At 42.6% G+C, this 25,012-nt stretch overlaps 2 protein-coding genes across 4 annotated transcripts in view; one reads left to right on the forward strand and one right to left on the reverse strand.

The window, feature by feature from the left end:
- The first annotated feature begins 1,439 nt into the window (after nucleotides 1-1,439).
- LRRC61 (leucine rich repeat containing 61) overlaps nucleotides 1,440-25,012 on the forward strand; it is a 139,133-nt gene continuing 115,560 nt past the window's right edge. The window contains exon 1 of one of the 3 annotated variants that reach the window (XM_078662579.1): nucleotides 1,440-1,605. The gene's annotated coding sequence lies outside the window, so the exon portion shown is untranslated. Of the gene's footprint in view, nucleotides 1,606-18,942; nucleotides 19,040-25,012 lie in introns of those variants that run through there. The other 2 variants (XM_078662578.1, XM_078662581.1) reach the window with 2 other exon arrangements.
- Nucleotides 6,041-18,925, reverse strand: LOC144783830 (uncharacterized). The gene is made up of 4 exons (XM_078662583.1): nucleotides 18,807-18,925; nucleotides 16,419-16,600; nucleotides 15,463-15,951; nucleotides 6,041-14,773 (listed from the first exon to the last, which is right to left on the reverse strand). Exons 2-3 carry the CDS (start codon nucleotides 16,528-16,530, stop codon nucleotides 15,464-15,466), a joined length of 600 nt encoding a protein of 199 aa, XP_078518709.1. The 5' UTR covers nucleotides 16,531-16,600; nucleotides 18,807-18,925; the 3' UTR covers nucleotides 6,041-14,773; nucleotide 15,463.

The raw sequence follows: 25,012 nt of genomic DNA on the forward strand, positions 1-25,012 counted from the left end.
ACATCTCATTTACACACACAGAGATGAACACTCGATAGTCAATAAAGTTAGATAACAAAAAAATGAGCCATCCCTAGTACCCATGCGCGTAACGTGCTTAGCGTAAATGCCCGGCCCGAGCCGGTTTTGTAACACAAACCAAACTAGCATTCGGAGGAGAAATGCCGCCGTGTTAGAACCACTTGCGAGGTAAGACAAATCAAGCATAGATTGAACGCGTTAACAGTAGAAACCCGGCAAGCAGAATAAGCGGCGTAATTCATTTCAAAGGACACAACCTTACGTAATCCTTTTGTTAAAAACGCGATAACCTTTGAACAGCAGAGGGGTTTATTTGTATATGAGCCACGCATTAAACCTTGAGAGTGGGAGAACTGTGCATGAAGGCATCTAGGGAACCAGAGCACATAGCTATGTCAGTATCTTAGCACGCGCGTAATATAACTAGCTCAAATAGGAATTACAGCAGATTAAGTATGTTCATTTGTATATTCTAGATGTTCCCTGATGAAGATGCAAGGGGCACCGAAATGCATTGGAATTACACGAAATGTTTGAAAATGGATCGTAATATGTGAATGAAAAGATATGTGGATGAATTTACGATATTGAAAGAGGGAAATATAAAACATGAACTGCACAAAGTAATTGCTCCATATAATTTTTGCTGAATATCGTTCAGCCCCAAGTTCTGTGCCAAGGGTGAGAAGCCTATGGACTAATAGGCCTGCTACACTTTGAAATATTCAATTACACCCCAGGAGGGGAGTGATACCCTCGAGCACGATCAAAACCTATAATCGAAATTTAGGCGGTGCACATCCCGATACTTGAAGCCAGTCCTGCAGGACTTCCCATACCATTGATCTTCCTTTTTAACAGGCATTTTCTGTCTATTTGACACCTTTTTTATAAAAAAAAAAAACCTTAATTGATTAAAAAGTTTATTATGGATCAGATTGATATTTGCTATAACCTCCTCCTGTGTGATACATTTTTGGAGTTCCATTGTTGCCTGGATAGTCAATTACACCTCATGTAACCGAATGGTGGTCTTTGGTGAACGAAATCTTTGACATGGAACTCTCTCTAGCGAGAACAAGAGGGGCTCAGTCACTTAAGAAACTAGAAAAAATCTGGGGAACTTTTTTCCATGTGTGAATTGAAGGAAAGGAGAAGGAAAGGTTATTGCTCTTGCTGTTTTTCTTTTCATGTATTTCTTCCTTTTTATATTGTATATCTGATTTCTTATTGAAGATTTAGTCTGTACAAAATATGCTTTGATTTTTTTTCTAATATTACCATGATTGTTGCTTTCTTTGTTGGTTTAATTGACTCTGTGTAACTCTTGTTTGCTTGTGTTATCAATAAAAAATAAAAAAAGGATAGTCAATTCCCTCATTTCCGCTATCTTATCTTCTCTCACTAGACAATTTGCCCATCTAATCCGTCTAGTATCATTTGAAAGGACAATGTCAACACAATCAGGAGGGCCCTCCTGGTGGTAAGAATTAAATAACAAATGATAGAATTAATGGATCATGGTCACTCTCGACCCTTTCAACTACCATCATGTCCTTAATATTGGGCCAATTCTCTTTATTGGTGAGTATATAATCAATGCGGCTCTTACATAAACCATTATTAAAAGTAAATGCACCATGTTTGTCAGAAGCTGATCTACCATTTATTGCACGTAGCCCTTGTCCTACACATAAAAGTTTGAGCTGAAGTGCAGCCTCTGTCCACTTCATAATTGGCACTACTGTCAACTGAGGGATATTCCATGAAAAGTCTTCTTCCAGGGTAAGATCGATATCATTGCTGTCCAATGGTTCAAAACAGCAATTGAAGTCCCCCGCAACTATGATGTTACCTTTAAAAAAAACTCAAGGAGTACATCTAATTGTTCAATAGTGTCCGAGGGTTTACCCCCCCGGCAAGCCCCTTGAATATATATTAAAAATAAAAAGATCCTTAGAATCGGGGCACTGAACTTGAATTAGTAGGATATCGCTGCTTTTGGTATCCAATTGGTGGATTATATATCTACTATCTTGTTTTACCCACGTTAGTAGACCCCCCTTCGGTCTCCCTCGCAGACTCGGGATTGCTGGTACATAAAAATTAAGATATCCGTGTCTATGCTCTGGTGCAACCAGCCAGGTTTCCTGAAGCAATATTAGATCTTTGCTGCCTAAAAAAGACAACCAATCTGATGATGTCACCTTACTTCTAAGCCCCGCCACATTCCACGAGACCATTAATGTTGCGTCAGGATAAATATGTTATGTTATGTTATTTGAATCTTGTATAGCGCACGGCTACTCAGAGTGTCCCGGAGCTTTATTGTAACTCTAAATCACAACACAACAAGCAAAAACAAAACAAAAGGGATAAACAGGAAACCTAACTAAAAAAGAAAACTGCTACCTACAGGGTAAAGAGCCAAGTTTTAAGGCCCTTCCTAAACGCCAACAAATTGGAGGTACTGCGCAGTGCCACTGGCAAGGTGTTCCACAGCTGCGGAGCCAGCAGACTAAAGGACCGACCTCCAATGCGTGCCCTTTTTATACGAGGGACCACAGCAAGACACAGAGATCCGGACCTCAGAGACCTTGCAGGATGATAAAAGGCTAGCCTTCTCTGAAGATATTTAGCTCTAGAAGCATGTAGAGCCTTGTGAGCCAAGGTCAAAGCCTTGAAAATTATCCGCTTCCGGATCAGGAGCCAATGGAGTGACTGCAGTAGGCCAGAGACCCTGGCACGGCCAGATAATCCATAAATGGCCCGTGCAGCCGAGTTCTGGACAACCAGCAGCCTTTGAAGCAGATACTCTGGCAGGCCAAGATAGAGAATGTTTGAGTAATCCATTCTCGAACCAATTATGGCCTGGACCGTTATTTTCCTATGCTCCTCCGATAGTATAGGAAGGAACTTACGGAGCATCCGAAGAAGCCCGAAGCATGTGCCAGGGAGCCCTAGAATCTGGGAACGCAGAGTTAGACCGTCATCTATCTTAATTCCCAGGTTCTTGGCTATCCGGGAGGAGGCTGCAGGAGGGAACATATTCGCACCATTTTTGCCAGTCTGGATCCGTTTTACAGCCAAAAAAGAGTACCTCTGATTTATCCGAGTTGCACTTAAGGCTGTTGAGATGGAACCAATTAAAAACAGCCCCAAGACAACCCTGGATACTCTCTCCATCGAAATCCGCCCCCTTCTGACAGGTGAAAAGGAGCTGGGTGTCATCGGCGTAGGAAACGATCTGGGCAACGGAGGACTCCGCCAGAGGGGTCATAAAGATGTTAAAGAGAGTCGGGCTCAACACTGAGCCCTGAGGGACTCCGACCTCTAATGACGGCATCACGGCGGAGCTAGTGGAGGCCCAGACCGTTTGTCGCCGGCCGGCCAAGAAAGATTGAAACCAGCCGAACACCGTCCCCCTCAGACCGATCTCAAAAAGTCTGGCGAGGAGACCCTCATGGGGGACGGTGTCGAAAGCCGCCGACAGATCTAGCATCGCAAGCATCGCTTTGCCACCTGAGTCCAGCACCTCCTTAACAGCCTCCGAGACTTCCAGAAGAGCTGTCTCGGTACTTAGATTGGCGCGGAAGCCGGATTGAGAGGGGTGCAACAGTTTCATGAGATTCCAAATAGTCAGAGAGCACCCTGTGCACGTGCTTCTCAAGGATCTTGGCAAAGGCGGGCAAAAGCGAAATAGGCCTGTAATTAGCCAGCACCTCCGGATCCAGTCCGGGCTTTTTAAGTAAAGGGATAATCATCGCCTGCTTCCAGACCTCAGGAACCACCCCTTCTCCAAGAGAGCGATTCAAGATAGGATTCACGATGGGATTGATGACTTCAGCCATTTTAGCCAGAAATTTGGCCGGGCATACGTCGAGAGGTGATCCTGACTTCAGGCCTGCCATCAATTCCAGCGATGAAGTTGCGGAAAGTGGTGGAAAATCAGCCAGAACCGGACCTACACTGGCAGGAATGGCAGAAACATCCTCCGAGTAACCAGATACTTCCGGTCCCTTCGGAGGGAACGAGTCCTGGATCAGCTTGATCTTGGAGGTGAAAAAGTTAGCAAGGGCACTTATCCAGGCCTCCGTGGGGGGGTGTCTGGGTCGCAGAGGCTCGGGGAGCCATAAATTCCCTTACGATGGCAAATACCTCCTTGCAAGAATTGGAAGCAGTTTCAATTCTCCTGGAAAAATAGCCTCTTTTCTCAGTGAGAATATCACGATGGTAGATTTTAACAGAGGCTCTGTAGGCAAGTTTTGCCGCGGGATCATATTGCAGGCGCCACGCTCTTTCAGCGACCTTGCACTGCCTTCGTGATACCAGCAGCGCTTCCGTAAACCAGGGTGCAGACACCAGTTTTACAGTGTCGCGGGGGGCTTCACCGGGGCCAGATCATCCAGCCTCTCCGTGAGCCATACTTGCAGCAGCTCTAGGTCCCTATGCAGGTCCCCTGTCAAAAGGCAAGGGTGGGCCAGACATGCCTGCGCCAGCAGTTCCGGCAGTACCCGATAAAAAGCCCTCGATCCTTTACAGGGCTGCCGAGCAGGCGCACTAAAAGGCTTACTTAATTCCGACACACAGTACTTGACTAGCCTGTGGTCCGACCATAGAACCTGTAGTGGTGCTGACATCTCAATAGAGATCGTCGAAAAGACCAGATCCAAGATGTGGCCCTTTTCATGCGTTGGCCCGCTAAAATATGGAGAGAGGCCAAGAGGGGCCGTCACGTCCATCATTTTGATCGTATCTGCGCCCATTTCATCATCCATATGGATATTAAAGTCTCCAGCCAATATGCAATGCTCAGATCGGAGCACCAGTGATGAAATTATCGTCTGAAGCTCTTCAAAAAAGGTGCCCATCGGCCCTTTGAAGGATTGATGCGGTGATAACGCCATGGAGAAAGCGAGGGATTCACATCCCTGGATGCCATCCGTAGGGATAATGGTGCAGGTGGCTCGCTTGTTAACCAGAAGTGCTACACCCCCTCCTCACCCTTTCAGCCTATCTTGCCTAAAAATATTGTAATCAGAGGGAATGGCTGCTGCAATATCGGGGTTAGAGAGCTCTCCTAACCACGTCTCCGTCAGCATCAAGCACAGCGGCTTTTCTGTTGCGAGGAGATCATAAATCTCCAGGGCATGCCGGCTAAGGGACCTAGTGTTTAAAAGCATACACAGATGCTTAACGCTATGTGCCTCCCTGGCTGGCACGTGGGCGCACCTTTTCTGAGGCAGCCAGCCACAGTCAGGACACCGATTTTTTCCCTTATAGCGAGCTGGAAACACCTTACGACAGGAGCCCCCCCGTCCTCTGTAGGGACCGTAGCTCCAGCGCCGAATACTGGAGCATAATGATAGAAAAGAATATATAAGCCCCAGCTGGACTCTGGCGTGACTCAGGCGCAGCGATGGCGCACCCGCTGCGCGAGCAAGGGAGCTTTATGTAGGCGTGCCTCTAATCACCCGGAGCGCTAGTCCGCTCGTAGGCGACGCCCCCCTCTCAGCAGACACCACTCCAAGATGGCGCCCGATGCTTTTCCCACCCCAGGACCCGGACCCGCAACAATAGCGGTGGACACCAATTATAGTGCAAGTAAGGGGAGAAGGGGAGTCCTGCGTTAAAAACAGGGGAGAACGAAATGATAACAGCAAAAACAAATAACAAAAAGGTAGTTTTAAAAGTAGGCGCGATGTAAATAGCGCGAGGCGAGGCGCGACGCTATGCAGCAATTTCGTTACCTTGATTTTATGTTTACCATGAAGTCCCCTATCAACTGACCCTCCATTTCCTCTTTTCCCAATTTGAACAACCTCTAGAGACAGGCTGTTATTGTCAGATCTATTCAACAATGCATTTTCTGCCCAGGCAGAAGGATTCACTTCCAGTGGGCATGGGCCTAAGGGTGGGCACACTCTGTGGGTATTAGCTGGTGGGAGTCAATTTGTTTACAGGTCAATCATTTCAATTCCAATTTCCTAGGCTCTCAAGAATCACAGACTGCCAATTTAGGTTAGTTGGTTTATTACAAAGCCAAAAATAACTGGATGAACAGACACCTCAAAATGAGAGTGTTTAAATACATTGGAACTAATACAAAGCCAAATTTACAAAGGAAGCTAAGGCAGTGCAACATGCACAAGATGATTAGTTCAAGAATCAGGATACAAAAGATTAGGGAGCATACGTACAAGTTCCCCTGCATCAAAAGTTCATCGTAATAAAGCATTAATCTGTCCCTACACTAGCACTAACGTGACAGCCCTAAATAAGCATTTTCAAGGCAAGATCAGTTAAGGTATCAGCCTTTGAGGACTTCCTTAGAAGTCTCCCCACATTCTTTGGGTCAGGTAGCATGAAGCTACGGAGCTCGTTCTAAGGTGCTCTCTCTTGAGGCAGAGAAGAAGTGTGTGGTACTCTTTCCCCAATACGATACATCTCTAGCACAGGTGGCTAGCCAAGATCCTTCACCAATCATGCCAATGGGCTAAGCCACATCCTCATAGGTATTTTTCCATTGTGCAGCTATGCTCCAGAGCAGCAGTGAAATGACCTTGATTCCCAGGCTCACTCCGATAAGGAAGTATAACAGTTCTCCATTATCAGTATCAACTCTCAATGTATTCCCTTCTCTCCTTGCCTAGCTCCTAAAACAAAGACATTATTCTAACTAACAAGGATGATTCTTCCACCTGCAACAGAAATGTGAGGAACAACAGAATCTAACGTGCACATGAATTTCAATTATTAATTCTAATGTGAGAGATCCCAGAGAAAATACATTTCAGGCCTACTGAATTCAGCTAACATAAGAGAAATGGAACATGAGCTTTACCACATTACATAGAAATTAAGGCACATTCAATTAATATTCCTACCGACATATAAAATGACACGATTAATAAACACATTCAGCAATAAATGGTTGTCAGCTGGGCAACATGAGTGCTTCTGTTAGTGTTTTCTGCTGATTACTTTTGCTTCTTTCACCTTTATCCTTCATGTATCATCCATAATGGCCTAAAGACACCACGTTCATGTTATCACGTTACAAAATTCTAAAACTTAGGTTAACACAATAAAAGAATATATACGTGTGATTATAATGCACCCCTACAATGGAAAATTGATTTTTGCGCTACATTAGTGACGTGTAGTAATTTAATTTATCTAGTGCTTACTACCCCAGACAAGGCATTGAAGAGCTGTGTGGTGGGTAGTACCCTACCCATAACCAAGTGGTTAAACCAGTGGTCATTAGTTATTATAGAATTGTGTTGGGTATTGGTTTAGTCCTGTATGCTAAGGGAGCTGTTTGAATAATTTCTTACAGTGTCTGGTGGTGCATTAAACTAATACGAAGTAGGGGTGATATTAGGGTGAGCTCATGCAAGTCGAAAACTGGGTCAAGTAACTTGGGTGGAGGGGGATAGATTGGATATGAGATTGCAAAGAGAGGTTACACGTAGGGAAATTTGTGAACTGTGAGAGCGGGATGAGTGGATAGTTTATAAAAGGTTTTTCAGAGAGTTTATGATTTGTAAAGAGAGGTATGCTTAGTTGACTGAAATGTGCTGTTGCATTAAACTTTCCCCCCAAAATGTATATTTCTAATGGTTCTTTCTGTTTTTTGTGAGGTCGTTGTGTGCGTATAGCCGTATACCACTATAAGGCCGCTTGACGCTACTTTTATTATTTTCATTGCAATATTCATGCAGCATTGTCACTTTTCCAGCTTTAGGTTGATCAATAATATGAAGCTGTGCTATATGTGTCTGAAGTATATTCAATGCTAAACTAAATGAAAGAACTGCGTTGCAAGCATGTGATGACGTAATCAACTATGAGACGGTGTCACCTGGACGAGGACATTTTAATTCGTGGGTGGCATCTGATTTTCAATACAAAAAGGAGACTCGCAGCCAAAATATAATTTATAATGAACCCTTTTTGTTAACGTAAAAAATAAAAGCACATTTTACACTTAAACTACAATACAAATGTCATTCAATACTTTCGAAAAAAAGGGGAGAAAGAAGGCTGGCGTTATTTTCCTCCAGAACAAAGAACATGAGACTCCCTTTCCATGCGTCCGTCGCCATAGCAACAGCACTGCAGGAGTTGCTGCAGGGAGGCGTGGTTCTGCGGAGGAAGGTAATGAACACAGCGCTGTGCGTGTGTAAGGGTCTAGGAAGTGTGCAGACTGGGGTCGTACAAAGTGAGCGTATGTGTGTGTGTCGAGGGCGGCGTAGTGGTCGGAGGGGGAGCACAGTCCCTACCTGCCTTTATACAAATGTTGTTACTTAAGATATATCAGCGGGTTCCTATAACTCTCGCCCATCGATCGTTCGTCCAGCAGGAGACGTGGAGGGCAGTGTCGTCACATGGAAGTTTCAGTAAACCCTGAAAGAGCGGTTTACTGCCACTTATCTGACGGATATTTAAGGCGAGGGCTCGTGTTTTCTGATTAATAGTAATGCGGTGAAAGAGGGGGTACCACCAGTCCTGCACAATAAATGTGAGGACGAAGCCTCGGACCAATCGGGTGGGGCGGGAAATGAGTGGGGTAAACGTAATATAAACAGGAAATGGTGGGTCTCGGATCAGTCAGTTAAATATGTTTTCTAAATATGGAGGACTGTGTCAGACATTGTATGAGAGACGGGAGGAAGGAGATGGTGGTTCAGACCCGTGTGATACATGTGGGTGAGGGAAGTTACAGACGCATCTTACTGAATCGGAGGATGGTCTTGTAGGGCCTTTGGCCCGGACTCTTATTTTGAGGGAAGCAACATAAGTGTGAACGTACAGCACAGCACTGGCAATTTATGTTGACGGCGGTGGAAGGAATGCTTGAATTAATCTTAGCCACCCTCTATCAGGGGCGGCCTTACCCATGTCAAAAAGGAAGATCATCCTGGAGTCATTCTGGACTCATCTGATGATTACAGTCAGGCATAGGGATTCCTATGCTGATTTGTACTGCTGCTGCTGTTTAGACGCCGAGCATTTGCTGTGCTCCTGTGAGCTCTCCTTCAACTCTACTGCCACTGCTAGCGGTACCCGCTGCGCGGGTCCCGCGTCGCCTGAGGACACCCTTCGTCAGCGCTACAGCCTGAACTGCGACTTTGGGTACTGGGACCTGCAGGGCTGCGAGCGTGTTGTGGGCGCAGGACTCAAAGTCCCAGGAGCGCCCACAACTCCCAATCGTCAGCAGCTGGGACGCTCTCCCTGCAGGCTCCTCCCCTTCCTCTCCAGCTAGAATATCTTCAACTACAGAGTCCCGCTGCGCGGGAGCGCGCGGGAGAAGCCCGGGAGAAGGGCGTGACCGTCTGAGGCCGTCCAGGGACGTACAAGGACGGGACGGGCCATCCCACTAACATCACCGCCCGAAAATCTTGACCATCGTGGTGAGAAACCGTTAATAAAAGGTAACTTTCTTTCGCTTGCTATAAGTGGCACACTAATCCTACCCCAGTAAGGGGGAGTTGTCTTGAGTTTTAATCCTAACACATACATCTCACTGGAACGTGACTCTCTGAAATATTTATCAGTAAAATCATTATTAAACCTATAATAGGAAAGATAAATGGGTCTAAAAAAATTACGTTCGCGTACAATCTTTATGAAGCGAATGGGAACGGAGGAAGCTGTCAGGAAATCTACAGACAAAGCGATAAAACCTGGTCGAAGTACTTTAACCCCTGCAATCAACGAATATTTTTCTGCTATACCATCAAAAAGGATACTTGGAAAAATAATGACTGACACCGAAAATAAACCACTTGGGAGTTCAGGGGATCTAACATGCCTATCTGATTCTCCCAACTTAAGTGATGTGGCGCCAATGAACAAATCTACTCACTTAATGAATGATCTACAATTAAAGGACTGTAAAGCTACTCTCTTGAAATCATCAACTCCTATAAAAGGCCACGAGAGTTTAAACAAATCTGAGGACTTAAGCTTACTTAACCAAAAGTCAGAACAAAACAGTCCGAATTTAAAATTACATTCTACAAAGGGCAATGGGAGTCTACAAAATTTAGAGGATCTCAGTATACTCAATCAAAAATCAGAAGAACACTGCTCTGAAATAAAGCTACCAAACACTGACACAAAAAAAACATCTATACCTCTACAAGAACAAGATTCCTTCTTGGACCCCTTCCTAACTGAAAACAATAACCTCGATAAATCGACAATTCCACTATCTAAGGCTCTTTTCTCACTACAGGAAATATTAGAATCCGTTCTCTCTTTTTTAGGAAACATCCTCGAACATTCAGATCAAACCTTGGATGTCCAAATCGGTATTCTAAAGTTTCTAGTGGAGGAGAAAAGGAAAAAGGAGTCCCCAAAAATAATGGAAAATCAATTAAAGGATACCATTAAACACAAGGAAAACGACTATAAACAAAGTGATTGCAATTCTTCTACTCAGACAGTAGAAAAAGATTTTATGGAAGCACATAAAAGGAAAAAAAACCAGAATCTTTTAATGAATCTGCACTCTATTCCTTGAAAAAGTTATTCAGAGAAAAATCACAAAAAAAGCTAAAGCAGTTTCCGATCTTTATCAAACATAGGAAAAAGGACACACATGATAAAGAATCAGTAAAGGAAGATGAAGATCTAAATACAAAAACTAAGTCAGAAACTCTAATAGGAGAAATAACAACAAATAAAACCAAGGACTTCGAGCAAAAAGGAAAAAATAAAAGGAGGAAAAAACCTCTAAGACGGATTCACAAAAAGAAAACCCGTAAACTAAAATTTCAAAAAATGAATATACCACCAAATGATTTACAAGAGAAAAATGATGAGAAAGGCACGCCATATACGAGCAAAAAAGGAGAACCCATCAAAGGAATAAGTATAGACACAAAGCCAATACTGAACCCAAAGGCGGATGAATATTTCCCAACTACGACAGTTACAAAGACAAAATATGAAAATATCAATGTCAAAAAAAGCAACGAGAAGGATACTGAAAGCAGTGTTAACTTACAGTCAAATGCACTTCAATTTGAAGAACTTTTCCCCACTGATAATACACCACTCAACAGAGGCAGGATACTCAACCTCTTGCAAAATATAAAGTCTCTTCAATTACTGACTAGCAATGAAATAGACCTAGTGACTTTCCCCAAAAGAGGACATAATAAAATCGCAATGGTCTCCTTTTGGTCTTCAGTAATACCCGGGATCATACTTAGGGAAAAAGAAACAATACACAGATTCGGATATGATGTAATCGAGAAGGTCGAGGCTAAAAGAAATAAAAACTATAAAACCTCAAATAATAACATGCAATTAATCTATAATCCATATCCGAACAACGGTCTTAGAGCTTCCTCGATGGCTGAAGACTTAGGGGCTAGCTATTCTAGAGACTTGCAACAAGGAGAAGATATTCTAAAAATTCGTGTTAATAAAGGGGAAAGAGAAGTGTGGTGCTTGGAATTAAATGAGAACAAAGCTACTGAAATTGACACTGTAAAGTCTTGGACCTGGCTATCAGGGACACTGAACTGCAATAAAAGTTCTAGCTATCTGAAGTACCCTGTTTAACCAAGGCCTAAAGTTTATATCGTGGAATATAGCAGGGAGAACAATAAGTAAAATGAAAGAAGTCCTCAATCAACAGCCAGATATTCTGACCCTACAAGAAACTTGGGCAACCGAACCCTTTTCACAAAAGGGCTATTATGTTTATAACATATCAGCAAAAGCTACCAATCGGGGCACGCCAAAGGAGGTTTGGCTATTCTAATGAGGGAGGATTACCTATGGGCACAAGAGATCGTTGAGACCAATAGTGATAACTTGCAGTGTATTAAACTTTTTCTAAATACCGATAATACGACTCCACAAAGAGCACTGTTGCTTTTTAATATATATGCCCCCCTGGAAGAAAGTATGACACCTTATTTGATGATATCCTGGAAATCATCATACAAACAATAGAAGCCCATATGTTTCCATCGTACATAATCTTAGGTGACTTCAATGGGAAAATCTCCAACTTTGAAATCAAAAAGTGGGAAAGAATTTTTGAAGAGGAAAGACTGGATTTTTCTACCCCCCTATTCCCCAAAGGCATTCGCTCTAATAAAAAGAGGGAAAATATTGTTATCTGCATTATCTAATATAAACGGGATAATCCTGAATGGGAACATCGAAGGAGATATCCCGGCATCATATACAAGACAAGGAAACGGGAGCCCCTCGATAATAGATTATATCATCTGTGGCAAAGATCTATTCGAAACCATTTCTCATCTTATTTCTAACTTCACATCAGACAGCGATCATGCCGTGATGCAACTACGTACCAGTTGGTCGGCTCAGTCTGCAGTAGAAGGACAGCTGACCTTTCATAGAAATGAAACTCTGGTAAACAGCGAACAGAGACGTATCTTTTGGAATTCATCTTTTATGGACAGAATAACGACACTGATTAAGCATAAACACTTCTTAATGAAACTGTTCTCAGAGGATCCTATAGTTAACTTTGAGAGTATGCTTAACGAACTCAAAGAGGTACTAATAAAAATGAATCATCAAGGAAATACTGGTAATAAAAGGAAGAAAAATACATATAAAACCAGGAATACACTAACAAAGAAAAAACTAAATAAATTGATACGAGCTCAATATTTAAACTCTTCTCCTACCAAAAAGAAAGAAATAAACAAACTGAAAAATCAACTGAGAAGAGAAAAAATAAGTAAGAAAAAAACCACACAAGATCGCAACTGGGTTGACTTACAAATGGCTGCAAAAGAACCTAACCAGAGAACTTATTGGTCATTAATATCTAAAATAACAGGAACAAAAAAGAAATTACTAGCAGTACCGGTTCCTCCGAAAGAGTGGGAAATCTATCTGACAGATCTTTACAAATCAAATAAGGTCAAAATACAAGAAAATTGTGTGGATAAAGTAAATGAAAGATCTAAAATTCCTAAAACATCAACAATAATGGTAGAAACCCACATTCGAAAGGCAAGAAGCACAGATGCCTTCGGCCCCGACCAAATACCGATCAAGGCCCTGCAGATGAATCCAAAGGAATGGAGTTCTTTGCTAACCCCACTCTTTAACTACATTCTGACCACTGGACAAGTACCAAAATCATGGCAGGGGAGTATTATCATCCCTATTCATAAAAAAGGTAGCAAAACGGTAGCATGAAACTACCGTCAAATAGCATTGATGGATGCTACCGGAAAAATCTTCGCTGCTGAAGTTTTATTCCAATTGAAAAACTGGGCTTTTTCGCTGGGTCTGATACCCATGTTCCAGGCTGGTTTCAGACCTAAGCACTCTGTCACGGACAATATTGCCATTATTCAGGTTATTCTTGATAAATATGTGACACAAAGAAAACAGACTGTATATATGGCATTTATAGATTATTCGACCGCATTCGATCGTCCCACATTGTGGAATAAACTGAGGAGTTTTGGAATCAACGAACACCTGCTACAGGTTATAGTAAACCTTCACACTACAACTTGGTGTCAAGTCCAAATGGGGGGCGAAAAAGGTTTAACAAAAAGAATAAACACAGAGAACAGTCTCAAACAGGGTTGCCTCCTAGCCCCTATGCTTTTTTCATTATACCTTAGCGACCTGCCAAATCAGTTACAGCAGGGCTCAAGCCTGCCTCCGAAAATAAACAAACAAAGTATCCACTCGTTGCTTTATGCGGACGACATAGTTATGTTTGATCTTACACCATTCGGTCTGCAAAATTCTCTTGACATCTTGTCTCAATATTCAAACGAAAACTTCTTAATCCCGAATGTAAAGAAAACAAAAGTTGTAGCCTTCTCTGGGAGGAAAAAAAGTGTCAAATTTAACTGGAGGCTAGGAGGAGAAAAGATCGATGAAGAAAATGAATACATATACCTCGGTAGGACTCTGGCTAAGAATCTAACAAACACAAAGCATATAGAGAAATTAATAAAGAAATCTGATCTACATGCTGGAGCACTTTCAAGACTCTATAGTGCCACTGGGAGCAGGCATTTTTCCTCATTATTGAAAGTATATAAAGTGAAAATTCCTGCAGTCCTATCGTACGCTACAGAATATATCCCTATAAAACAATGGGGCTTCATGGATCGACAAGAGGGAAAAATCCTGAAAAGAATGATGAAGGTCCCAGTTGCAACACCAGTACAAGTTCTACGGTTAGAATTTGCAATAAGGAGCGCTTATGCCACGGCTGTGGCCAACATCATTAGGTGGGCCTACAATCTCCTCCATGCAAAGGAGGGAACACTTAGATTCCTGCTGAACAAAGAAACCTTTGACATAGAAGCAGCTAAACAAACCTTTTTAGGGAATATGTCAGCTGCATTTCGAATGGCTGAAATCACATTAGATATGTTACTCACCTGGTCTGTATCGCAATTAAAACTCTTCCTTAAATGTTTCACACCCAGGTTGAGTTTTGATTTGGACCTTGCGCATAGCAATAAACTAAAGACATTCAAATCATATACTGACCTCTTAGAGTATAAACATATCCAGCCTTACATCGGGTTTTCCCTTACTCATAGTGCAAGGAGGTTGATTTTAATGTTACGTATAGGGATTTTACCTGTGCAATCCTATAAATCAAAATGGTCAGCTGGGGAATCCTCTCATCTCTGTTCGTTATGTCAAGGGGGCGAGCAGACTGTGGAGCATTTACTATTTGTCTGTCCTAGTTCTAAAGTAGTAGTAGCTCGCGCTATGTATATTGACCCAATATATCGAACTTGCAGGCTAACAAAGGAAAAAGAACTATTAACAGTGGGCAAACTGCCTCCGAATGAATTTGTATGCTACAATTTCTACAAATTTTTTAAATCCATGTTGTTTTTATATTAACCAGTGATGTATGTATTTTCCTGTTCTTTTTCTTGTTTTACATGTTATATTTGTGGTCCTCTGTTGAGTACCAACACAAATAAAAAAAAAATTGACTTTTTTTTTACTTTGATTACAGTCAGGCTATTCCTGCAATTATCTGGGGAAGTCATCTCAAGCCATCCTGAAGTATGCCTGTAGGACAAAAAATGTAAATGTGATGACGAACCTAGACTCATCACAAAAACTACAGTAGGATGGTGTTCTGATGATTTCTACTGGCAGGGAGTGATTACCTTTTACAACTCCACGAATACTAATTGACAACTTCAGGATGAGGGAGAATTACTCCAGGATGGGTTCTAGCTAATTTAAGGACGACTGTCAATTATTCCAGGATGATCCTATAACCGCTCCAGGATGGAAGTGGATTACTCTGGAATGATCCCATGACAATTTCTGGATGAGTGTGGATTATTCCTGGATGATCCTATGACAGCTTCAGGATGGCTATTGATTACATCAGAATGGCCCCATTATATTTTCAGAATGAGTGTTGATTACTCTAGGATGTCGTGGTGAAAGGGAGGCATGTTTGTCCTTGATATTTGGATTTAAGCGGGGACTCCAAGACAAGTTCATTTTCACGGTCTGATGCGTCATTTTTAGTTGTGGATTTTTGATGAAGGACACTAGCCATCCCTGCTAAAAGGGCCAGGTTTTCAAGTTTCTGCAAATTCATCCGCGAACTTGCATCACCAGGCTGAGAAGTTGTGCTTTCAGCATGAGCTTTGTTACCAACTCTTATATAATCCAGTCCACTCTGCTTGGCTTTTTTGTCCTTGCCTCTTTTCTCTGCAATTTCTTCCTCTTGTAGTTCGCGTAACACCCTCTTAAGTCTACCAGCGCTTCCCCGATTGCCACAGTCCATTAACATCTGCTTTTTCTCCAGTGCCCTTTGAAGTAACACCTGTTTTAGACCCTCTGTTGTGCCAGAATAGCTTGCAATTATCTCTTGAAAAATATCCTGAATCATTAGACATTGTTTCTTCACTAAAAAAAAGCAAGAGAAAAAAATATATATTTACATATAAACTTCAAAACCGAAAAGAACACATTGACCACTTGCAATATATCTTCACGCTCTAGCCATAATATATAAATAAAGAGGTATTGATAATAAAGGACAAATGTACAATCTATCCATAACCAAGTAAGTAAGTTTTCCTTAATAGACAGTACACATTGTAAGCCTGAACTTGAACCTCCTGAAAATAGTTTATCCAAAAATAGCTGCCTTATAGTAGTGCCACAAGCTAAACGTTTCAGTCCTTTTCATAAGTGTTACATTTGTCTCTGGAGAGCAATCCAAGGCATATGTGGGGACATGCATGTTCATTTTTACTGTCCATTATTGGATTAATTAATCACAAATGTAGGTTTTACTGAAACAGGTTGGTAATTTGTACTGTTATCCTGCAGTTGCAAACTTATTATAAAGGTTTACTTATTGTGCTTACCAGATGATTGGAACAGAATCATAGCTTTAAAATCTCTCTCTTCTGTGATTGGCCAACCAGCTTCATCTACAAAGAACTTCCCCGGGATTGTCCAAAAGCAGGAAGTCACCATCTTTTCGAACACACACAGAATGATCTCAAGTGAAAAACAGGACGTTGAATGAAGCCATGATTATGTCTTGCTAGATATAAAACTCAGGAATTAGTTTGTGTGTGGTTTAAGTTTCAGAGGTAAAATACAAAGCATATCAAACTGATTAACAGATTTAATTGGAGAAAAGCACCCCAAAAAGTACACTGACCTGGTGCAATTTCTATCTAATATGCCTAGATTGTGGACTACAAAGAAGTGTTTGGGAATGCACTGAAGGCCATTGAGGAAATTACCTAATATCAACTTTATTTTTGGAGAGCCAGAGTGTATGCTTAGGTCTTGCTGCTCATGACAAATAGTAATAGCAAAGTAGAGGCATTATGAGAGAAATAGAAGAACTATCAATAAGTGAACTTTCACACTGGGGTTTGTGACGGGAAATCAAGTTACCTATCCCCGCAGATGCATAGAGAGTCAGATGCCTGCTACCCTCTGCCCACCGGCACCCCCAACATGAAAGGACAAGCGTTAAAAATGCAATAGGTTTCACCTTTTATTAAGCTAAAGATATTAGCTTTGCTAGTAGTATTGTATGTTAATTGTGCAATATGTAATGGCTTTATAAATGAAACAAAAGGCATTACAATGGCAAATACATAAAGCAAAAGCATTGGCATAGCCAATAGGTCTCCCCTCTGGGACCTTATAAGTGTTTTGCCAGAGGTGTTTGGAAGTTTGGTAAGAGATGCAATTTAACATAAAGGGATCTCATACCTCGTTGACACATGCAGTACCCGCAGTTCAAACGAGAAGAGGGCATGGGGAAACCTCTTATAAGATCTCAATCAATGGGGAAGGCACGCGTTACTGCAACTTGTGCGTGCTTCCACCTTATAAATATTTAACACATGATCCGAGGCAGTTGAATGCGAGAAAGAGAGAGAAGGCGAGAAAGAGAGAAAGAGAGAAGGCGAGAGAGAGAGAAGGCGAGAGAGAGAGAGAGAAGGCAAGAGAGGCGAGAGAAGGCGAGAGAGAGAAGGCGAGAGAGAGAGAGAGAAAGAGAAGGCGAGAGAGAGGGAAAGAGAAGGCGAGAGAGAGAGAAAGAGAAGGCGAGAGAGAGAGAAAGAGAAGGCGAGAGAGAGAAAAAGAGAAGGCGAGAGAGAGAGAGAAAGAGAGAAAGAGAGAAAATATTAATGTGATTTATCTCAGGGCTCGATCCCTCTGCCTCAGTACTTTAGCAGTAGGTCAGGTTGTAACTGGATAATATATGGCTGGGATCGATAGTGGCAGATGTAACAAGACCGCCTTCATTTTTACAGAGATCTTAGCGGTCAAGGTAAATTAGCGCAAACAGGGAATACGTAATTGGCCCTGTCTCAATAATATATACAAACGAGTTAAAAACATTGCATGCACATGGAACGAAACCAGAATGATGGCCTTTTTTGCGAAAGTAGATATTGCAAGATGTTGGAATGCGTCGGACTACGTTTCCTAAATAGGGCGTAAACCTCAATCGCCACAGGCAACCAGGCTTTTCAATTACACAAATAGCAAACAAAATAAAGAACCAGCATTACAACGGCCAAGTTATTTGAAGCATTTATCCTTATGCTTTGAAACGCATCCATGAAAACTGCCAGTGTTTTAGAAGATGTGCTGCTCTGCACACTACACAGCTTGGGGAACGTGACCAGGATTCAACAATAGAGCACACATTCATTTAGTAATGAAGGCTCACTACAAGTTGCAAGGACACAAGTAATGCTCAACAATATACAATATTCACATAAATAAATGTGTTTAGCCTTCTTTGATTGACAACTTTTCAGTAGATCGAAAACTGTTCCATTTGGTCGAGAATCTTGAATACACGCAGGTGCACTTGGAACCAACATGGGACCTACAATATCCGGGCAGTAATTTATTTTTCCTTACGGCGAAGAACTTGCTGTAAAACACATTTTTTAGGCTTTTTGCAGTTTTCCACAACTTATACAGGCACGCACTATGTCACACATACACAAAAATACACATGCTCAAACACAAAAGGTGCATATTAAACAAGCAGGCAGGCTGATACAGACAAACATGAGAAACACACATTGCAACGCAGGTATTCATTATAACACGTACGAAGCACACACATGCAGGGAGCTGCGTCTGAATTTGCCCCCTTAATGAAAACTCGTGCTTTCCGAAAAATGAGGAAGCTGGTCTGGGACGGAAATTGAGCAGCTGGGACCGAGAGCGGAGGATCGATGCTGCTCTTTTTTAACAGCTGCAGCACTTACCTGAGTATACGCTGGAATCGACGAAGGAAGTGGAGTTGGAAAAATAAAGAGACCGATGCCAATCCATCTGTCCCTTTAATGGCCATTGCACTCACGGCAGTCTTCGCTCTTGCCGCATAACAATGACGTCACTTCCGGCTTTTGCTAGAGGAAGAAAAGGGGAGAGAGCTGCTCTGCATTGAGGATCCGCGGTTCGAGTCCCAGCCAGCCGGCAGACCGATGAATTACAGTAGGTGATTTTGGCATTGTGTTCGAGGCAACTGCTTTTTAAAAATGTATTTTAGTATTGTGATGGAGTGAATTCGGCAGTCACCATGACGACAACGCTTGTTTTCCTTTGCAAGACCTATTCCTCGGGCCATGAGCAGGTCTGTCCGCAGTTGTTTAAAGAATCTAACAATCGGATTCCACTAAACTATGTGTTTATGGAAATACTCTATGAAGGAAGTGCAGCCTGGGGGTACAGAAAGTATCATATCACAGCAGCGCCTCCCGGCATTCCGCATTCATAAAAAGTTTGGGGGTTTGTAGGGCTTTTGGATTTTAGGGCGTACATGGTCATTTTAGGGTTGAGGGTGGGTTTGTGTTTTGGGGGGCCAGGTGTAATTTAAGGGTTTAGAGCATGTTTAGGTTTGAGGTGCGAGGGTTAATTTTAGGGTTTAGGGTGTGTTTGGGTTTTAGGGTACAAGGGTTAATATTAGGGTTTAGGATGTGTTTGGGTTTTAGAGTACAAGGGTTAATATTAGGGTTTAGGGTGTGTTTGGGTTTGGTGTGCAAGGGTTAATTTGGGGGTTCAGGGTGTGTTTGGGTTTTGGGGTGCCAGGGTTAATTTTAGGGTTTAGGGTGTGTTTGGGTTTGGGGTGCAAGGGTTAATTTGGGGGTTCAGGGTGTGTTTGGCTTTTGGGGTGCCAGGGTTAATTTTAGGGTTTAGGGTGTGTTTGGGTTTGTGGTGCAAGGGTTAATTTGGGGGTTCAGGGTGTGTTTGGGTTTTGGGGTGCCAGGGTTAATTTTAGGGTTTAGGGTGTGTTTGGGTTTTGGGGTGCAAGGGTTAATATTGGGGTTCAGGGTGTGTTTGGGTTTTGGGGTGCAAGGGTTAATTTGGGGGTTCAGGGTGTGTTTGGGTTTTGGGGTGCCAGGGTTAATTTTAGGGTTTAGGGTGTGTTTGGGTTTGTGGTGCAAGAGTTAATTTGGGGGTTCAGGGTGTGTTTGGGTTTTGGGGTGCCAGGGTTAATTTTAGGGTTTAGGGTGTGTTTGGGTTTTGGGGTGCAAGGGTTAATATTGGGGTTCAGGGTGTGTTTGGGTTTTGGGGTGCAAGGGTTAATTTGGGGGTTCAGGGTGTGTTTGGGTTTTGGGGTGCCAGGGTTAATTTTAGGGTTTAGGGTGTGTTTGAGTTTGGGGTGCAAGGGTTAATTTGGGGGTTCAGGGTGTGTTTGGCTTTTGGGGTGTCAGGGTTAATTTTAGGGTTTAGGGTGTGTTTGGGTTTTGGGGTGCCAGGGTTAATTTTAGGGTTTAGGGTGTGTTTGGGAAGAGGTGTGGCGCCGCGGCCAGGGCGACTGACGCTGGAATCTGGGGATCAGGGTTCGATCCCGGCTCCGGCGGCAGGTTAGCCCAGCACCATGTGACTCTGGGCAATAGCTTGCTTAATCTTCCCAACGGCCCCCAGCGCCTAGAGACCCTTACGGGTGATTGTGCGCTTTACAAATGTGGATTATTATTATTATTATTATTTGGGTTTTGGGGTGCAAGGGTTAATTTGGGTGTTCAGGGTGTGTTTGGGTTTTGGGGTGCCAGGGTTAATATTGGGGTTCAGGGTGTGTTTGAGTTTTGGGGTGCAAGGGTTAATTTGGGGGTTCAGGGTGTTTTTGGGTTTTGGGGCTCCCAGCTGCAGGAGGTCAGACGTTTATCTGCAATTCATTGTGCAATCATCCAACAGTTTGCATTTTTCTGGAAAACTGAAACCAAAGTGGTGGACGTGCTCTTTAAATAGACAAACAATTCTTGTTAAAATCACCAGACGCAAAAACATCTTATTGAAAACACAATAGTACCTTTGAAGTATTCAGATGCTTATTTTCAAATCACCCCAAAGTCATCAGGACCAATGTCATCTTGTAAAGTTATCGGAGAGTCATTTACAAGTCCTCCTCAGATCATCCGGAATAATGACACCTTCTGAAGTCAGCAGATACTAATTTTCACGTCCTCCTTAAATCATCATGAATAATGACACCTACTATAGTCATCAGGTACTCATTTTCAAGTCATCCTCAAATCCTCAGGCTGAGCTTCTGCAGCTTGCTGATGACTTCAAGAGCTTGATGATGTCTGATGACGTGTAAATGACTTCTAAGGTAGTTGGATGATCATCCAATGACTCTGGGATGGCTTCTAAAGTAATCCTGTTTGACCTGGGTAGGCATGTGCAAGCTGTGCACCTGCACAGGGCCGCCAAACCCCAGGGGCCACCACGTCAATATATAACCTTAATATAATAATCCTCTGAGGATGGATACATATTTGATTGGCGGCCCCTGGCAGGGATTTGGCGGCCTCCGGCTCTGTTCCACTTCCAAACACCCTGACCCCCCCCTCTTCACTGGCCTCTGGGCTCCGCCCCGCCCTGACCCCTCTTCCGGGGCCCCCTACCTACGCTCCCTGCCCAGGGCCGCCATGAGCCTAGAGCCGCCCCTGCCTCTATTGCTCGAGGCTGCATACCAAGTCATAAGTTTTGACCCTCTCTTACATTCTAGGCAAAGGTCTGCCTTGTGCAAACCAGTCTCCACCCTACTGCAATCAGTAGAAACATTCCATGCATATCTGCCTGGCCATGTGCCCTCCAGATGGGAACACAAACAACCCCAGACCTGGTCTGGCCTACTTAGGTCTCATCAGTGAGGTATAGCTTGCGTCATATGGCATGGAGTCCTAAGTAGATCGAAACTGGTCTAGGGTTGATTTCCCCCGATAACAAATGATCACCTTTATTAGCTCCATGCTGAATACTGAGGCTAGGATGGGATTCCTACACCACCAAGAGAGTGGACCATCAGTAATACCTTTGACATCTGTCCTCATTCTTTTGCCCCTGCATAATAGTATCAGGTTGCCATGGGGGTTCATGATCTCATGAGAAAAGATCATATCCCTCATTCTTCCTAAAATATCCTTCTCCCTGAGCCAGAATTCCGATTCTCAAGAACTGAGTGTTCCTACCCCTTTTTATGTTCATGATGGTATATTTGGTCAACAGTTTACTTTAGCTAGTAGAAAAGCTTAAAAATACACCAGTTTCTTGAAAATAGTTCCAAGTGTTATTTGTCTACAGCCACCTGAGTGACAAGCTTTGAAAATATATCAGACTGAATGATAATTAACCATGGATACGATATGACTGGTAAAAAATGAATTTGATGTAAACAGTTAAATACTAGGGAACACTTTTTGCAGGTACATGCATTACCCAGGCTCCCTTTCTGGAATACAGTGTTGCAATGTCACTATTAAATTCCCTATGCATCATCTGCCAGTCTGACTTGAGGGATTTGCCACTAACATTCTACAAATTTTAAGCTTTGGACTTGAGCTCCTGGGCTGATACTCATTTTGTCGGGTCCTTAAGAAGATTTCTCTAATCCAAGTCACTTCTACTAAGGTAGCTACCGCCTTTAAATCTACCATGTTATTCCATCGTGTGAGTGTACAAGAACCAGACAAATTGAATTTTGTGCGATACAAGCAAGATAAACAAAAACATTGGTGTGATACCCTCAGAGAAATGTTGTGTACTTAATCAGCAAGTCAGCAGGTTAGTACCAGAGACCCATTGAGTTCTCTATGTGCTGCTAGTTGTTTGTTACCTAAATTAAAGGCAATTCCAAGAATTTGACAAGGATGGCTCACTCACGTAATGTGACAAGCTTTATCATTTGCCACCTCGTCCCACCCTGGTAAGATGTTACTACCAGGAAGGACTCCACCTCAGAGTGAGTCTTTTCTGAGGGAGTTATTAGACATTTCTTCTCTCAGGACAATGATTTAAGTAACCCTGGGCGAAGCACTACGCTACGCTCGCGTAGTTTGCGAAGTTTGCACAACTTCGCGAGCTGCACGTAGCACAGTGCGAACACGCGTAGCGCAGCGTAGCATAGTGCAGCGGTCATTTTTTGCTTGTTCGCGGTCCTCAACGTCATGTTCGCGACCGCGAGCAAGCAAAATGACATCCCGGCGAGACTCTCAACGCGGGGAGGTCAGGTTTCTCATTGCGAGTGGTCGTGCATGCTCGCGACCGCTCGCGATGAGAAACTACCAGTTCGTGTTGAGAAAGCTGCCGCTCGAGTAAAAATCTACTCAAGCGGCAGAAAAATACAGCTCGCACTGTGCAAGATGCCGTTTTCAATGATTGCACAGTGCCGGATCCTTGTTCGCACTGTGCAATCATTGAAAATGCATCTTGCACAGTGCGAACATGCTACTACGCAGCTCGCGTAGTGCTACGTGAAGTTCGCGTAGTGCTACGTGAAGTTCGCGTAGCTTCGCGTAGCGCTACTTCACGAACTACGCCCACCCTTAGAGTTAAGTCCAGTTTATGATTTAAAAACAACATGCGATAATCCACTAAAGTATCCTTTAATTTGGTGGTATCCCTGGTTGATTAAAATATTACAAAGGAGTACATACAGGAGGCATACGTAGGTGTAATGACCTGTATGCATCACTGTACAAATATTTAAGCAAGATAAACATAAAACACTGTAATATTGTAGAAATCTCTCAAAAAATAAACACTCCCAGATTGGTGTGACTATGCATGCAGTCATTCAGTCTGTATGTTGCAAACATCATGGGCAATAAACCCAATACGCTTGACTGGATATGTAGTTTTCAATTTCCCTGCAATCAAGTGCCCTAGGGGACCCCACTAGGGGGACTGGCGATTTGCATTCATTTGACCTTGAAGTGTACAATTACAGTAATTTATTGCGACACACCAGTTATTCCTAACTTTTAACACTGATAAACATATGCTTTTTAATGTTTATAATAGGAGCACAAAACACTCAGTTGACTCACACACTGTTAATATTATAGATATCAGGTTTAGGCAGCTCCAGAAACGTAGCTACAATATAGGAAAGCCTATAATCATGGTCACCCCGTAATTTTAACACAATTTGAGAGCCACTGAAGAGGTATGTATCTATTACTGAAGGAAAGGTCAATGTTTTGAATATCCCTCGGATAAAAGGAAAATGTATTCATAACTGTAGACTGACGGCTTTAACTTACAACTGCAGACCTCTATTGGATAGTAACAGACTATTCTCTTTTAACAGTTGTAAACATAATGGTTGGCTATATATGTTATTATTATTCTTTCTAGCTGGAGCCACATGGGTGACAGGGTGGTGGCAGAGCATCCTGAAGTAATCATGGCCCCTTCTTTATATCTTACGGCTATTGATTTTAAGCACCCAGTTTTGCTGGTAGAGGACTGTGATACAAAGGTCATAAATGTGTGCCATAGGTTAAAATTGGATTATGTTGAAGCAGGGTGTATTTTACCCCTTATCACTAATTTTATTAGGGAAGTAATGAGCTAGTTAACCCCAAAGATATTAAACTACATGAATGCATTACACTTTACACAGCTCCCTCCGACCAAATGGCTATCTATCTCACAAAACCCGCAATCTGCAGGAAGGCAGCGTGAGCTAAGACATATCTGTGATTTGACTGAGAGTGTAGACTGGCTAAGATTTGTCTCTTGAAAGCCATAAAAAACAGGAATTCAGAGGATATAAAGGTATCTAGGACTTTATGCAAAATTATAATAGTTGAACAAAGGGAAATGGGAGCATGCCAGGTAGTCAGATCTGCTTAATGCCATCAGAACAAAGGACTAAGGGCTCTTCTGGCATCTTGTGACTCATGAGAGTAAGAGGCAAATTGCTAACCCAGGTAAATACATCACATCACATCATGGTTGTTGGTTTAAGCATCTCTCCCTTGTATTATGATTCTGTTGAGGGATTACTTTCTCATGTTCTCTTCCCAGAGAATGTTTACTTGAAACATTTTACCCTTCATAAGGTTCTTTTAGTAATTAGAATGCAAAAAGGGGAAGGACCCCTAGATACTATTCCAATGGATCTATACAATTCAGAGACCATGTAATTGGGAATTACATTACAGTGGTTAGTAATGCA

Source organism: Lissotriton helveticus, chromosome 10, assembly GCF_964261635.1.
Source record: "Lissotriton helveticus chromosome 10, aLisHel1.1, whole genome shotgun sequence".
NCBI lineage: Eukaryota > Metazoa > Chordata > Amphibia > Caudata > Salamandridae > Lissotriton > Lissotriton helveticus.

Excerpts from the sequence above, each read along its gene's own strand:
- LOC144783830 (XM_078662583.1), bottom strand. The coding sequence starts at position 16,530 with ATGGTGACTTCCTGCTTTTGGACAATCCCGGGGAAGTTCTTTGTAGAT. Across the intron at positions 15,952-16,418 it reads GATTCTGTTCCAATCATCTG|TGAAGAAACAATGTCTAATG; the intron begins GTAAGCACAATA and ends GCTTTTTTTTAG.